Here is a 16,955-nt window from a genome sequence, read left to right on the forward strand (position 1 = left end):
AATCACGTTTTCAGAGAGTTTTCACGGCTTCCTGTGTAGCAGTCTGCGACTGTCTCTGGCTTCACGCGAGATGATTATCACCTTGTGAAGGGTCTTTTAAAGAAAATTAGATGCTCACTATAAGCAATGGCTCCTCACACTGTTTGTGTGCCAGATGCAGCGCAGAGACTAAGAGACCAACATGTTTATAAATGGCTCATTAGTACTTCTGCCTAATATAAAGTGTCTTCCTGCATGGGTTCATGTCGCCTGCCATTAAGTCAGCAGTGCGATTGAGTCAGATGGGTTGCTTTCTGCAGGGCTGTCACAATCTGCTCCGGCACTCTACAGAGTCCACCCAGTCTACCCACAACTTCTCCTCTGGTCTGACAGAATTCATTTCCAGCAAATTGAGTAACATCTGCTTATCAGCAGCACAACCTGTCATTCTACCTCGTTCTGTTTTCATTTAGGCTATCGTCTCCAAAACCCCATATGGCTCCCTCCTGCCCCTCACTCACCCTGTAGTTATTATTCCCGCCTGTCCCCCTGTGGAATGTTTTCTCTGAGTACTGCAGCAACACCGAACTGGCTATAAATCACATCGCATTATCACCGCGCCGTGCTTTGCCTCGCACTCCCCCCCTCCCCCCACCCGCCCATCGCGCGGCTCCGATTGGCCGATGAGGCTCCTTGGACGGCCTCTCCGAGCGGGGGCATCGGCGTAATCGTAAATCCCGCCTCCTTCCTTGGGCCCGGCGATTGGGAGAAAGGGGCTTTCCTTCAACTGCCAATCAAGCCGCTTCTCGTGCGCCTCGCATCCGCTGCTGCTCCCTGCGACGCGCTGCATACCAACAGAGAACCACTAGCAGGCTAATTAGACTCAAGTGGCGACTTGCGACCGGCCAGGACGCGCAGAACCCATCTTGTTCTCTGACAAACAAACACACACACACACAAAAAGATTTTTTTTCTGTCACGCCATTGGACAGTTTACGCTTTACCTTCTCTTCCCATGCGTGTTCTCACATATTTTCCTTCAAGGCACTGAGAGCCAAACTAAGTGTTCGGGATATTTGTTTTTTCTCTGATATTTTTTCTTCTTCTTCTGGCTGACAGAGTCTGCACAGGAGAAGACGAACAGCCCTCTCCGCCTCTCTCTACAGTCACGATAAGGAAAAGTCAAGTGGATAAAACTGATGTTTTCGTCCAGTCACATGTAGAAGACGCGTTGGACTATTGCTGTTGACATTCATCCACTGGTTCGTTTTTTTTTTAAATAAGAAAGGAAACAGATTCCCCGCAACAGCACCACAAAGGAGGAATACCGAGGCTGCAGAAACAAGCAGAAAATCAATCAGAACTCCATCATGGGCTGCCCCCTCTTGCGAAACGCGTTTGCTGGTTTGATCCTGGTTCTGCTGTCGAAAGGTAAGTTGTTACGAGCCACTTTGGCGACGTGCTGACGGCTCCGTGTGCTGCTGCGCCACGACTCGTGCATGTTTGCCTTTCATTTTCTGAAAGCGGGTTGTGGAGGTGAATACTAATGATCTACCTGCCTGTGAATCACGCGTGTCTGCTGTGCCACTGCGATGCTGTATGCGTGTGTGTGTGTGTGTGTGTGTGTGTGTGTGTGTGTGTGTGTGTGTGTGTGTGTGTGCACGCGTCTGGATGTGCGCGTAAGGGAGCGAGGGAGGGAGTGCGTGCGTGCGAGCGCAGCGCAGCGCAGGTTCATCTCCAAGCCAACCTCGTGGTTCGGTGTAAGCAACGAGTGATGCATGTTAAGATGTTTACTATGAGAAAAAAGAAAGAAAAAAGACTCGCATCCCCAGTCTTCTGTGAACATTCCTTTACGTGACTTGAATGGTATCCCACGCACACGACGCACCAGCAGCGCAAAGAGGGGTGGGGGTGCTGTGGGTGGTGTTGGTGTTGGTGTTTAAGTACTGGGAGAAGCAATGCAGAGAGACTCGGGAGAGAGACAGTGTTTTGTTCTATCGCTCTCTTCAAAACCAAGGTCGAGAGAGACAAATGGATAAAGATGGGCAGTTGGACAAAACATGAACTAGCAGCGAAGCTTAAATCCCCTCTTATCACTGGAATAAAACATCTTTCCCATAGCTCAACAAAAGAGACAAACACACTTCATCCATCTGCTCGTTCACGGTGTCGAGATAACTTGCACAACCAGAAGAGTCAGATGGCCTTTAAAACCGCTGTGTTATTAATAACACAAACGGACAGTGTTGTTATGTTGTTGTCCACGGGGAATGCTGACCAGGGGATATTTCAAATCCACCTCTTAATGCTCCCTCCATGCTATGGGATGTCCCACCATATATTAGTTGCGCACGGCAGTCTCCCCATGTATTCTAATTTCCCCATGCCAATCGAGCATGAACTAGACACACACACACACACACACACACACACACACACACACACACACACACACACACACACACACACCTGGCTCAATTAGTCCTGCCTTCATCCTCTGGGAAATCAGTATATAAATAAATTACTCTGGCCCTTAATAACAATAATTGATGTGTCAGTGCAATAAGATGCGAGGTTAACAACGTGCAGATGCGGACGGGCTGTAGCCTCCTGCTCCTGCGCTCAATGTGGGCAGGAGAGCCCAGCTGGTCACGGTTGGCTTGCCACAGCAAACCCCTTCACCACACCAGGCGGAGAGCAGACAGCCGGCCCTGCAGGACGTACACAATGGGTTCAGCACTGCACAAACTCAGCCATACAGAGTCTCATTACTGGTCCCAGTGCTGTGAATTTGTAACCTGTGGTTGTTGTTGTTTTTTCCCCAATGTGAAGGTGTGACCAATCACGTCAGCCGCAGTTGAGAAATGATTGGATATCGATGGGAGTTGTGCACATTGCAGCACATGTGAAGCAGATGCATCCCTGGGAGAGGGGATCCGGCTGCTGCTTTGAGTTTCTGTAAGACGTAAAGACGTCCGTCTTTTAAAATTAGAAAGCGTGCATTATAAATAGGAAGAACATGGCTGTTGAGAGGGCACCGTCCACTGCTCGATAAATCATGCAGCAGTGAAATAATCCTTTGTATCTGTGCCTCCGAGAAGCATGCCAGTGTGGTCCCTTAAATGCTTCACCGCCATTGTTTGGCAGATTGTGTGTGAGTTATTAAATGACTGTACAGTATTTTATTAGCCTGAAGATATTTCTCCTTGACTGTGATTATCACTCATTGAGCCACTTCACATTATGCACAACACAAATGTATTAGGAGAGAGCCCATTATATCTTCCATGTACCCTCAAAAACAACTAGTAAAATGTGTTTCAGACCTGTACAACGGCATACCAGCCAGGTTTTTTTTCTTTGCTGCAAAACACAATTAGGCTATTCAAAGGTTTGCTACTGGCTTGGCGTGTGAAGGTACAAAACCACTCCATGGGTGCAATGACCAGCTCCTGGCATGCTGTTTCCCTTCCACATTGATTCCCCCTTTGAGAACCGTAACTCCAGAAAAGGGGAGCGTCCAAGCGTCCGCTCACACATGCAGTAAAATATCATCTTTGTATTTTTGGCACACAAGCTGTCGGCAATAAATCAAAACCTGTTTCATCTATGAGATCAGACATTGAGGTTTATGAAACATTAAGGCTGTGAGTGTATCCACACATACACACACCTCCACACAAAATTAAACAATGTACCCTCCACTCAAAGGATTTCTGTTGTGACAAAAACCTGCAAGATCGGATAATGAGAATAATGCCGTCATTGATTTAGTGAAAAGTGAAGATGACAAGAGAAATTGTTTCAGCTTTCGGGCCTAGATAGGTCACAGCAGAGGACGTTTAAGGTTATATTGCAAAGATAATGCAATATATAGATATTTAGGAAACATATTACTGCCTAACAGATATCAAGTTACGCAATATTGCAGGGAATCCCCCCCTCACAGCGTACATATGTATGGATGCTGCACATGCTTGCCACTACTGTTGAAACAGTCTACAGATGGGTCTTCCCCCCCACATGCACCGCTGTGAGGGAGGTTGTGGTAAGAGGAAGTGGGCAAGCCAACACGGGTAAAAACAGGTGGGGTCGCGTTGCCGACACGCCGTCCTTCTTGTTTCAGCAACATATGGGGGCCAAGTGGGGTCAATGCGCATTGCACATGTTAGCACGTAGCCACACTCCATCGTCCCTGCACACACACACACACACACACACACACACACACACACACACACACACACACACACACACACACACACTCACTCTCAACTGGATCCCCAGTCTTGGCTTGGAGATGAAGAGAATAGAGATGCCAGCATCAACAGATGCCTTGCACTCCTATTCTGGAGGGGACTCTGCTTTTTCTTCCTCCCTTTGAAATCCATGCTTTCTGTGTGCTGTTGTTCTCCATGTTTGGCTTCGAAATGCCCTGCCATTTTGGCGGGTTTTATTTATCTGCAAGTGTTGGAGTGAGAGGGCCTGGATTTGGTCTCAAGAGCCTGGGGGACAAGGGTTGGAGGTTTAACCAGCCTGGAGTGGGTCTGCGGTCTGAATGTTTCTCCCTCGGGTTTCACTTTTGTCTATTTCTCTTGCTGCTGTGTGGTGACCTGTGGTGCTGAATCTATTCCTTCCACATAGGGGATCCAAGATAGTAACCTTAAGAACATCTCGCTGCGTTTTGACCTCGAACTGGCAGAGACAGGTGCTGTGATGTACAAACAAATTGGTGTTGTATAGAAACTTAATTTTAATTAACGGTCAAAATCAAAACACGATGCCGACCTGCCAAAGGCAGCATGGTTGAATAAAGCAAAGGTGAACTGAAAAGGAGTTGTGAGACGTGTTTTACATTTTGGTTTATTTTTTATACATTCCACTTTTTTTCTCCAAAGTAAATAGACGCTGTCATGGTAACAATCTTGAGATTTCATCTTTTAGCTGCAGAAACATTTGGAAAATGTAGTTTTGAAAAGAGTCAAATAGCAAGATTCAGTAGAATCACTTAATCTTTCTGACTGACATTACTACTTTACAAGTACTATTACTAAATGACGTAATATAGAAGTGAAAGACCTTCATCCTTCTGAATTCAATCCAAAGAATCATGTCATTCTTACTCTAACAACCACTCAGTCATTGGCTTTCAAGGCATTAAGGAACCACATCAAGGCCTGTTATTATTGTCCCTCACAGGAAATTGCAGCATGGCCAAACACAAATAATCATCATGCAAGGGTTCTTATATCTGACGAAAAGTTGTTTATTTTTCAGGCCTTTTTTAACAAATGTTTAACAAATGTTTAACAAATGTCCAGCAGCAGCGATCAGTACTTCTGCACAAGCCCCTGTAGTGCAAAACTGGTTATTTAGGCAACAAAACAATTTAGTTTGGTTCAGCTAAAAGATTGTGTTTTGAGTTTAAACAAGTATGTTTGTCACGTAAAATAACTTTGCCTGTTATATAACTACTAGGTGGTGCTAGTCAAGTACTGTTGTGGCAAAATGATGAGAAGAGATGTTGATTTGGAGATGCAACCCAGCGGGAAGTGTTTTAATGACCATAAGGCACACTCAACAAGACCAGAGTTTAGAACTTTCAGCATAAGCATGATAGTGTAATTCAGCTCTTCCAGATCACTTCAGATCAAATAAAGCCCGTCCGGCTTTCCAAATATTGTATGTTCTTTTGGTATGACCGTCGGTCGGGTCGAGATAACCTTTGGCAGAACACACGATTCATGTACGGGAAATGTGTTTACTCGACCCAAGTTTCATGATACAAGAAGTGTTATTGCCAGAATAACCGTACAGAAAAAGTCAGTTAAAATACGTCAACGTTGACCTTTGCTTTCCCACGGGACACGTAAAGCAGTTTCCCGGGTGAAAGAATAACAGTGCATTACTTTTTGTATCGGTAATAGTATATCCAGTGAACAGTCAAAGAATGACACACAATAAAAACAACAAAGAGAGTAAAGATATATTTGAAATGTCTGAATCTGTTGCACTTGGCTCTGGAGTGTGTGTGTTCCTCCACCCGAAAGGAAGCAGCTTGTTTAAGTGGTGATAGGTATCAGTGGCAACACGATACGACCAGAACCGAGGGGAATGTAGAATTGTATTCATTATCAGGGCCTCACTTCGTGGATTTTGCAGCACTTCCAATTACAGGCTGGACAGAGATGAATAACCCCTGAGCTGGTGACCCCGCGACCTGCCAAGCTGAAGCTGAACTCTGCATCTCATAGTGTTAGCAGCTATCTTGCCAGAGCGGTGACTGAGAGGTCACAGGTTCAAATCCTTTGAGGATGGTTAGCCGAAGTGCTGCTGCGGACGGTAGGGGGCCGTGGCACCACCTTGCTGCCCTTGAGATCTCCCCTGTCGCTTTTGATAAACACTTCACTGGGCCTCACATATTGGTTCGGTGGCTGGGCAATTACACATAGTGTCAGTGTCATAAATAATGATTACAGCAAAGCTTGTTTGCAATTATAATTGCAGTTATAATATATGGAGTTCGGTGTAATCGAAAGGAACTAGGACGGCACTCATCTCGGGACAGGTACTGTGTTTAATTACTGTAGTAATTTGCTTCGTTACAACCTCCCAGCGTCCCAGTCCCGCCTTAAAGACCTGCATCAGTCCAGGTGTTAATATGAACCCTGGCTTTGGGTTCTCACTTTAACAAATGGAAAAAAAGCTATGTTTTATTTAGTGCAGGCGAAGGATCATTCAAGAGGGAGCAGAGTGGCTGTAGAAGCAGGAATAAGTGGTGGCTCGTGTACTCATCAACCACCGCCCACGCAGGCACGCACACAAACACACACATACGCACACACACATGCATACACACATAGCTCTCAGAGAAATAAACGTATGCATGCATACACTGTGGAACAGCTTCTTTATGGGCCACTGGGAAGATGAATTTAAACAATTCCCCCTTTTTAAAGGTGTGAGCGGTAAATCAATGGAAAGTCAATGGAGCCCAGCCATGAAGGAGACATATATACAAATATATGTATACACATACATACACATTATCATAGATATTAATAACTCATTCTATTTTCTTCGTATGAACGCCATTGAAAAGAGATCAATACGTCTCAGCACAGTGCAAATTACCTCCCTTTGGTTTCTCAGGCTTCAGTCCACACTGCAGCTTGAGCTTTCTGCAGGGAAAAAAAAGAGTGAGGGAGAAAAAGAGATGTTTTCTTGTTTGGAGATGTGCAGATGTTACACATTTAAGGGGAATGAATACTGTTAGAGGGGGAGAGAGAGCACCGTGTGATTTCTTTTTTCCCCCCTCTGTTCCTCTTCCTTCTAGTCTTTTTGCGTGCCAGGGAGTTAGCATCATTGGAAACACAATTCAGATTAGTGCAGGCGGCTTGTCCTCTGGGAGCTGGGAGGAACGAGGGTCCCGCTTCTCTCCCTGTCCTCATTACCAAAAGACAAGGAGCTCGCCGGCAAATCAATGGAAAAGGCTTAGGCACTAATTCAGGCCATGCCTGGTGATGGGACTTAGCTTTATGTGTGTTTTCTGGTGTCTCAGTGTGTGCATGCGTGGGACGGGGACATACGATAGCGCGGCAGCCCTTTAATTACGCAGAGATAACGTCAGATCCATCAGCGGATCCATTTAGTCCGGTGGTAACACCGTTACTATTGTAATTCTAATTGCTCAGGGTATTGTTGCTATGACTACTCCTACTACATCAATAGCTTGCAGTTGTGTACAACTTCCTTGATGCTTAAGAATAAAAAGAGCAGCACCTTGGCTTATGCCAACCAATCTGCCGGTCTCACGGCTCAATCCGTGCCGCGTCTGTTTCCCGCCGTAGCCGATGATGCTCGCCGTCGCTCTCACATTTTGCCGTCATTCCAACCTCGCGCCTCTTTGTTTTGTTTACACAGGTAAAACTACTGGGCGCAACAAATGCTAAATAATGGTTTCATGTTGTGGATTCTCAGCCCCTCTGCCTCCTCTGACATCTCGTGGTGCTGGAGGTGTTGCTGGCTCTGTGCAAAGGGGAAGGCAGGGCGAGAGCGAGGAGAGGGAAATAAATAAAACTGTGGAAAACAGATCAATAAATATTTCAGCAGCTGCTCCCTTCACAGACTTCTCCTGAAGCCATAAGAGGTGGAGAGAGAGAGAGAGATATGGCGAGAAAGGGAGGGAAGGATGAAGTGCAAGAAAGAGAGAGAGAGAGAGAGAGAGAGAGCGAGAGAGAAAGAAAACAGGGGTAATTGTGTTCCAGACTCTCATTCACAGTGGGCGAGAGAGATGCAGGGTGAAAGAGAGAGGCAGAGAATGGGGGATAATTGTGTCCCCGACTTAAATAGACGGAGAGAGAAGGCACGAGTGAGGGGTGGAGAAGCGACACAGGGTGTGCTAACGAGCGGCACATACAAACATTCTCCGCTATGGGAACGGGAAGAAAAAAAGCCATACAAGAGGATTGGTCCCTGGACTTTGGCACGACATAATAGTGACTGTAAGAATCTCGCACATCATTTTAATTCCTGTCAGGAGTCAGCGACATACCATGTGGGTGTGTAGCTCGTGCAGCGAGCAGATCTAAATGATAATGAGCCGGTCAGCAACTGAGACGGCTAACGTGCCAGTGCCACTGTGCTCCAGTCATTAGCCGATGTGTTCTCACGTCGCGGCGGAATTTGCTCACACAAGATGCACTTCACATGCAGTGTGTAGGTTTAATGCAGGGAGCGAGAAGCAGCGGGGGATGAAAGACAGAGAGGGCTCACGAGGGTGGACGGGCTGGAGAGATGGAGGAGTTATGAAGAAATGATTGAAGCAGGGCTGCTGGGAGGAAGCGAGGGAAGAGAGACAGATGGTGTGAGGGAGGAAGAGGAGGAGGGATTCAAAGACCCGCAACAGGCAGTGATCAAGATGGATCGATTTTGCAGGCAGATGATTAGGTGGAATCAAAAACATGGCAGGTTTATCCTGCCAATGTAAACTGTGTTTTGTGATATCACCGTGAGTGGGAGTTGCACAATTGTTTCAGGGTCACTTGTTGTGTGATATTGCGGCATTAAGGAGCTGGTGCTAATGTGATATGCCACTGGTTAGGGAGTCACTGCAGTGAGGCAGCACATCTCTAATAAGACGCTCATGCAGTGCGCCCACATCATAATGGGCGGTTTGGAGCTTGTCAGGAAACCACAGGTTACATAAAAACACAGAGACGGTCTTTAAAATTGCCAGCGCACACGGCAATCAAAGGCGAACATTACATGTTTTGGTCGCCATTTGGAAAGCTACATGATTGAGGAAAACAAACTGTGCCGATGCCCAGTGGCAAGTCGGTGCTTGGCGTAGTCGCTGCCCTCCACTCTGAGCTTATGCTGCGATTCAGAGATATGCCTCAATTGTCCTGTCGTTTAAGGCCGGCACGCGGCTCCAGCGCTGGCTGTGAAGGTGCCGGTGGGATTTTCCTGTAATAAAGTGTCTGTATTAGCGTGACATCCTGACAGTAAGACTCGGTTAAGCAGAATTTCACCCCAAAAAGATTTGTCTGCGACAGCCCACAAATGGACTTACGGTAAACGCTCCGCAGTGGTTCCTGTCACAGTGTCCTTTCGGTATCGGCAGTTAAAAAAAACACGCTGCACACATTTTGAAGCATAAGATGACAGGGATTTCTTTTGAACAAAATCTCATAGTTGTGATATTGTGGTGCTAATGTAGTAATTGGGACGTTAGGTGAGATTTCATCAAACATTTGTGCAGCAATAGCCCATTAATTGGGTTTAGTAGAAGACACTGCAGTGTTTTTGTGTTATATTTCACTAATTAGATGTGGGGTTGGATAACGCTAAAAGCCTGAGCTGCTCTTCCCAGTTTTGTAATGCAGTGAGTGAAATTCCATTAGTGCATAGACCTGCATGGGGGCGGTTGTTAGCACAATATCTGACTCCCACATTATTTAAAGACATTTCAAGGATATGGTGTGCTTTTAAATTGTGTTTCAAACACATTCGGGTCCCTTTATTCATTTGTAGGGATGTGGGTGGATACTGATTGTCTAATTTGGTGTGTAAAATATTTCTTGTATGTGTCACAGTGTTATTTTGTCGCTTTTGTCTATTTACTATGTTTCTAATCTTTTTCTTCAGACATTTACAAGGCCAATCGTACCTGTGGTTCACTTTAATTATAATTTTTTCTCTTATGTGTTAGAGCAGCGGTCCCCAACCTTTTTTGAGTCACGGACCGGTTTTGTGTCAGACAACGGACCGGCCTTCACGGTGTGGGCGAAAAATATGACGTAATAAATATGACTTAAATGATACGACCGGGATAAAGACACGTATAAAGTGCATAAAGATACCACTCACCATTACGCCGAATTAGTGGGAGCCCTGAGCTTGTTTCTCTGCTACGAGCTGGTCCCATCTCAGGGTGAGGTGGTTGATTTTAATCCAGAACACCGAGTTGAAACAGTCTTTTAAGTTTCATTTTGGGGTAACGTATCACGGAACCTCTTGTGTCAAGATGTTACGTTTGAGACTACGCACAGACGGATGTATCCGGTCATTTTTCACACAGCTCATGAGACATTCACTGACCTCCTGAACCCAGTAATTACAATGACCAGTCTCCTTATTTAGGACAACTTCTTCCTGTGAACACAATAACATTTATAACATAACAGGTTAACGTTACATTGTCCCTCAGTCCGTTACAATATGAAGGAATGTTGCCAAACCAGACTCATGAACATGCACAATGTAATTCCAGAGATTCAAGTCAAATTTCCAGTTAAAATTGCTGTTCTTATAGAGCTGCGGTGTCCTAGTTGCAGCAGTTATTCCAATTCCAGAACATATGTAGCAATGCAAAGGATTACCAAAACCCACAAATATTCCCACGGTTTTCTGGGCTAATGTTTGATATACTCTTTAAATAAAGTGCTAGAAGTTCTCAATGGGGTTATCACATAAAAAACTAAAACATTTCGAGAATCTTCCTTCAGACTGTGAAATACATTTGTCACAGTAGCAAAACATCACTCTCTCTCCCGATCAAGAGGGTACCGACTGCATCAATGTGACCTTTATCTGGCCAGCAGACCTCCAGTTCCATTAGGAATAATGAGGGGTTCAGAAAAGGTCAATTAGTTGCTTAATGTTGGGCAACAGTACTCGTTTACAACATATTTGCACCGACAAGTCAATATCTATACCTGACAAAAATCGCTGTGCTTTGAGACGCAGGAGGAGTTATTGGAATTATTGACATTATATAAATGGATTTGTTGATTTATGTTCCGCTGAGTCGGTTTCACTGCCCAAAACAAAACGCTTGTACATTTCTGCTGCGATCGACCCAGACGAAAGTAAATCAGTGATAGAGATGCCTTTTAAAGTGGTACTATACAATATAAATCCAAACATAGACCGATTGATAATGTGATGAGAGGCCGCCAATACGAAATAAAACATGAGAAGGTTCAGGATTTGAAAGAAAAAACTAAAATAGTTTAGCAAAACAACAAAAATAAAAATCAGGGTGTTGTCAGAGCAAGACCCACTTTATTGAAGATTTGAATCAGATGACATCTGAAGCATAGAAGATAAACAACCCCATTCTACACTCGCCAGTAAGCTCCATGTTGGCCTATTTATCGTAAATATCTGCTTTATCAAACCTGCAGTTACCTTTGTTTGTTATTTAGAGTTTGACAGCTGTAATCAGAATTGATCTGTATACTGCAGGGAGGCAGCTAAATCAGACATGACAAATATGGGGCAGACAGTGCAGGTGTTTTCTCAATCAGGCTGACGTGATTGATCCTCTCTTGAATCCATCATGATCAAGCATTATTGACATTGAGCTTCTATTAAGGTTTTAGTTTTTTGGACGGAAAAGAGAAAAAAAGAGATAGCAGCTGATCGACGAAAGTACAAAGAATCGCCTTTCAATCCGAGCATTTATAAATCCAGAAAATGTTGGAAGGACGTCTGCTGTGGCGATTGATTTTCCTTTAATAAGATTTCTTTCTGGACTTTGTTTTGTGCTTTGAATTAATGAGGAGTTATGATGGCAGGAGGAGAGTTGCCTTAAGGTTCAATTCATTCAGACAGCTAAAGCAATGGCATCGTATGAAATGGATTGCACTTGATTAAAGGCTGTTTTGCCTGCTAAATTTGGTATCGTGTTGAAAATGATACACTTGAGCAAATATGTTTGATATCATGCGCTGAATAAGAAACGCTTTAGCCAATGTGTGTCATGTAACGCCTCATTTCTACTCCCTTCATCACAGAGGGGGTTTTATTCTCAACTATATAGATGTCCGTCGTCAGCATTTTAACAGTGCAGTCTGATGTAGTGCAGTAATTTTTCTTTTCTTTTCTTATAGCGGGGACTTCTAAACGAGCAGAGACTCTCTTTTATAGAAGTGTGCTGTACGATCTGAACACAAAGATGGCGCGACACAAGTTATCAAGCCGTATAGACCAAATGGCTTTGAAATAAATAAATAAATCTTTGAAACCGCAACATTTCAATTCAGAGGGCAGCAATTACACAGTCAAACATGCAAGTGAATAGAATTGCATTACAGTAGCGCCACATTTATAATAAAGGTGGAACCCAGTCAACTTGTGTTGTATAAGTTATGCCTTGGCGCTCAGCCCCAGGGACCCCTGGCACTCCGACTGTGCCCACTCACCCGGTGCAACTTCCTGCTCTCAGCTCATACTTAAAGATACGAGCGCAAAACCTGAGGCCATCTGTTCGCTTTTTCTTGGGCAACTGGATGCCTACAGGGATATGGCCATATGTGATAAAAAAAAATACCTTCAGAGTCACCAACCTTCTGAGGCTGCCCTGATTACCCATGGAACGCCACATCTTCACAACTTATAAAGTAATGAAAGCGGTGCCTCCCCTGCTGCGGTGCCCACTGTAACGTACTCCCTTTGCGGCAAATTTAATGTGAGCGGTAGGAATAACTTGATTCGTGCCTCGCTCGTTAAAAGATGTCATGTAAATGGTATGTCACAGCAGGTGCTGGCAAATAAACTACATGATGCTGAAATCAACCTGGTGCAGGGCCATGTGGCTGTTATCAATGACACTATAATAATAAAAATACTTTTCTAACACGTGCAAATGACTGAAAACTTTCCAATTAACTAATACAGTTGTATTCCCTTCTGTGGCCTTCAGGCGCCCCTGGTTACAAGCCGCTGATGTTAGGGTGCCATTCAATGGATTCTGTGTAACTGATTAATCCTGTTTTGAAAGAAGGTTCAGGTGGAGGTAGAACCTGTAATGGCTCCTGCATCTAAGGAAATGGTCAGGGAAAAGAAGGCTGCATTACACAAGGTAATAATTGGCAGGGCTGGAAAGGGTAAGGCCACTCCTGGGATGGACCGTACTTGCACAAAGGATGGATGAGCCAGATAGAGTTGGTTGACACAGAAGCACACCATATGGAGGGCTGTGTCTGGCTGTTTTATTTATTAGCTCTGCCAGGTTGGTTGCCACATTCATTTCATGCCTGTGTTACTCCACCTGCGACTTCGGTTGAAGCTGTGATTTTAATAGCTACATAATTCGGAAACACTTGCTTTCCCTCAAACTGCTCGAAAAAAAAAGAATAATGCGAATGTGGCATTAAAGGTAATTATAAATGACTAATAATATGCTTTTTTCTCCCCAGTGTTGGCTTTAAGCCTTTTGATCTTGTGCAAGATATTCAGATATTCAGTATTGAATACAGCTTTTTTACAGCTTCACTAAAGGTGACACATAAACTCAGCAGCAGACTAATGTTAGATTACATCATGTTCCCTGGCATGTTTGCTTTTATTTCTCACCAGCATTCCTTCAAGTTACTCATTTTAATGTCAAGTTGAATGAAGGAAGATTTGTTTGACTGAAAATAAAAATATGTTAGTACTAAATGTATGGAATATGACAGCCTTCTCTTGCCAGAATAAGACACAAAGAACAAATATCTGGATGTTGAATCTGAGTTGGAAACAAACATCGGACTCACATTCTCCAAAAATTGAGTAAGGAGAAATTTGATTTGGCCAGAAAGGTGAGTTGTTTGTAAAGTGCCAGACAAACTACAAACTGGAGGGTGGTGGAGTGGCTCAAGAGACGAGAGGAGTAAAGTGAGGAGTCTGACCTCTTGACCAATCAGTGAGGAGGGAAGGAGAGGCTCTCAGCGGCAAGCTTTCACTCTCTCATTTTAAAAACAAAGAAATAAGACCAAAAATGTGTCACGTCGTAAGATTTCACACAAACATTAAATCTGGACCAGAAATCAATTGTTTCTCCTTCACAGGTTTCCATAAATAAGAGAACACGTGTGTCTGAGACCTGACTCCCCACTTGGCGTCTTTCTGTTTTGCAACAGGATGACCAACCGGTCCAAATGTCCGAGTCAAAACCCACAGGGGAAACGGCTCTTCCCTCTTTTTCCTCCCGTTCCTTTCCCCATATCAAACAGACAGCCACCACTAAAAGATTCATGCATGTGGACTTTGGGTCATTAAAGAATGATCCACAGCAAAGCTGTTTCTTCACCCTCATTATGAAATCCAATATTCATGAAATGGATTTTCCTCTCTCTGCTCTCCCACTCACTCTATTCACGGATGTGTGTTTGCTGGTGTATTCAGTCTGTGTTTGCACAGCCTTGTTAGGCTAGCACTGGTTAATGGTATCCTAAAAGCGCATTTTCAGGCCAGACAGTTAATTACACGGGGTTGACGGATGACCTTGTTTTATATTACCTGTGTAAAAACAACGCAGAGTTTGGCCTGGGCTTTTCTGAGATTGGGGTCAGAGTAAAGACCGCTTATTTAAAGCTGTGCTCATGCACGTGCGACTCTCATCTTGCAGAGCTAGAAGTACCAAGACGACGTAATCATATTGGTATACGGGTACCCGAAGCATACAGTATGCAAATTTTGACATTCAAATACAAAATTATTGTCATACCATATCAATCTGTTTGTGATCCCGCTGTGGGCTTCTGCACATTTTCAATTCTGTACAATTTAAAACAGTGGATGTGGTGGTTAACCATTAATACTAGAAATACAGTTTGTTTCACAAAGCACGCACACACACACACACACACACACCCCCCGGCCCGATTTGTCACCATAAAAATGTTAAGGTGTGTCGTTGAGAGTAAAATGAAGGCTGAGTTTGAAGATGTGTGTGGTCAGATCAAGCGTTTTAAACCCGATGTGGCATCATGGCTGGCGTAATCCCATTGCAAAATGGTCTTTAGTTTCTAATGAAACGTGTCTATCAAATTAAACCTTATATTAAGGTCTAAACACAACAAGACGTTTAAATGTTGTCTACATCAGTCCTCCCCCACCTACTGGTGTAGCTCCAGTTTGTGAAAACAGATTTGTACGCTGTAGAATTTGATTTCCTGCATGTATGGAGATCAAATAATCACACAACATGACGCAGTGTTCCTCCCCACGCATAGCACTTGATATCCCCAATCCAGACAGCACAATGTAATGTGCTCCTGTACTGCCAAGGGACCCAAGTAAAGATCCTTCCTCTAATCAGCCTGTAATACATCTCTGACACTGGAGTTGTTCGAGATAGATGTTCTACGAGATGCCATTCACTTAAAGTCATGCAGTTTTTTGGCCCCTGGGCTGAACATTCCCAGGCAGAACTAAAACCCAAAAATGTGAAATAATTTATCGATGTTGCAAATTTCCACTTTTTCATGTTCTTCCACACCCGTGTGGGCCTTTTATGCTGCTGCCCCTTAGCCTCAGGCTAGATAATGTAAAGCTCATCAGTATGGGTGGCAAGAGTCAACAACTGAGGGGAAAGAGTTGGGAAAATATTACAGTTTATTAAATCTAGAAATGTCACTTCTGTAGGTATAAAATGGCAATGTAGCCCTAATTTAATTTGCAGGGTTGGCAAGCATACTAGATTTAAAATAAAAGCAAATGAGTGACACCAGTGTTGATACCCCAGGGCAGTATCGGTGGTTGAATATTCATGAAGTAATATGGAGGAGTGTGTTCTACAGTGTACAAAACCAAAGGGAATTATGTGATGTAAAACAGCTTTTCGCTACTGAATTATGGCAGAATGTGTAAAATCTAGAATCTCTGTGATTAAAATTGTGCCCAACAAAACACCACTATCATCGCTGGCATCACGAGCAATTTTAATCAAGTTATCTTTTTTTTTTTGCTCATATCATTGAGACATTATGCCACGTTTGATCCTCGCCACCTTCATTATGATAACCACCAACACTGTTATCATCAACACTGATAATCAGCCGAATCTTTCCTCCCCATCTCCTCAGCGTTATCTCCATCTTTATCACTGCTGCTGACTCCCAGCATCACACTTGGCTCTCTGCAACACAATTGTGTTTTGTTGTCACAGCGAGTCACTGTGTCTTTAACCACAATTACATACTCCACTGAAGCAAGGGAGGTAATCCTTTCTCTCACTGTCTTTGATTATATTTCATTGTGCTCATTCTTTAACTCACCCTCCCCTTTCCCCATGCCTCCTGTGCACCCTCCAGATGTGGACATCTGTCCTGACCTCTTTTTGTCAGTTGTTGACTCGAGGTCCCCATTGTTACCACTTCATCTACGTCAGTGTATGTCTTTTTAAAAATTGTGTTCTCTTGTGAAGTCTATCTGTTCCTTTGGGTGTTCCTTTTTTTATGTGCCGGACTTCAGCTGTTCCTCACCTCTTGCGCCCCCCCTCTTTCCTATAGAACAGGTCTACACCTTGTTCTGTTATTAAACAAACTAAACAGCCGTATTTTATTGATCTTCTCCACATGACAGCTTGTCATTGCTGTCTCTACATGGTCCTGTTAACACTTCTCCTCTGCTCCCTGTATCGCGCACGGCGGAGTTCCACCCCGTTGCGCACAGACACGTGCGCGCACACACACAGGTGAGCA

The 16,955-nt window shown here is 44.1% G+C and overlaps 1 protein-coding gene across 1 annotated transcript in view; it reads left to right on the forward strand.

The window, feature by feature from the left end:
- Positions 1-1,349: 1,349 nt before the first annotated feature.
- iglon5 (IgLON family member 5) overlaps positions 1,350-16,955 on the forward strand; it is a gene marked incomplete at both ends in the record, with an annotated part of 96,459 nt that continues 80,853 nt past the window's right edge. Inside the window, one exon of the mRNA XM_079227801.1 lies at positions 1,350-1,410. Coding sequence (XP_079083927.1) covers positions 1,350-1,410 — 61 coding nt within the window. The remainder of the gene's footprint in view (positions 1,411-16,955) is intronic.

Source organism: Taurulus bubalis (assembly GCF_910589615.1).
Source record: "Taurulus bubalis genome assembly, chromosome: 12".
NCBI lineage: Eukaryota > Metazoa > Chordata > Actinopteri > Perciformes > Cottidae > Taurulus > Taurulus bubalis.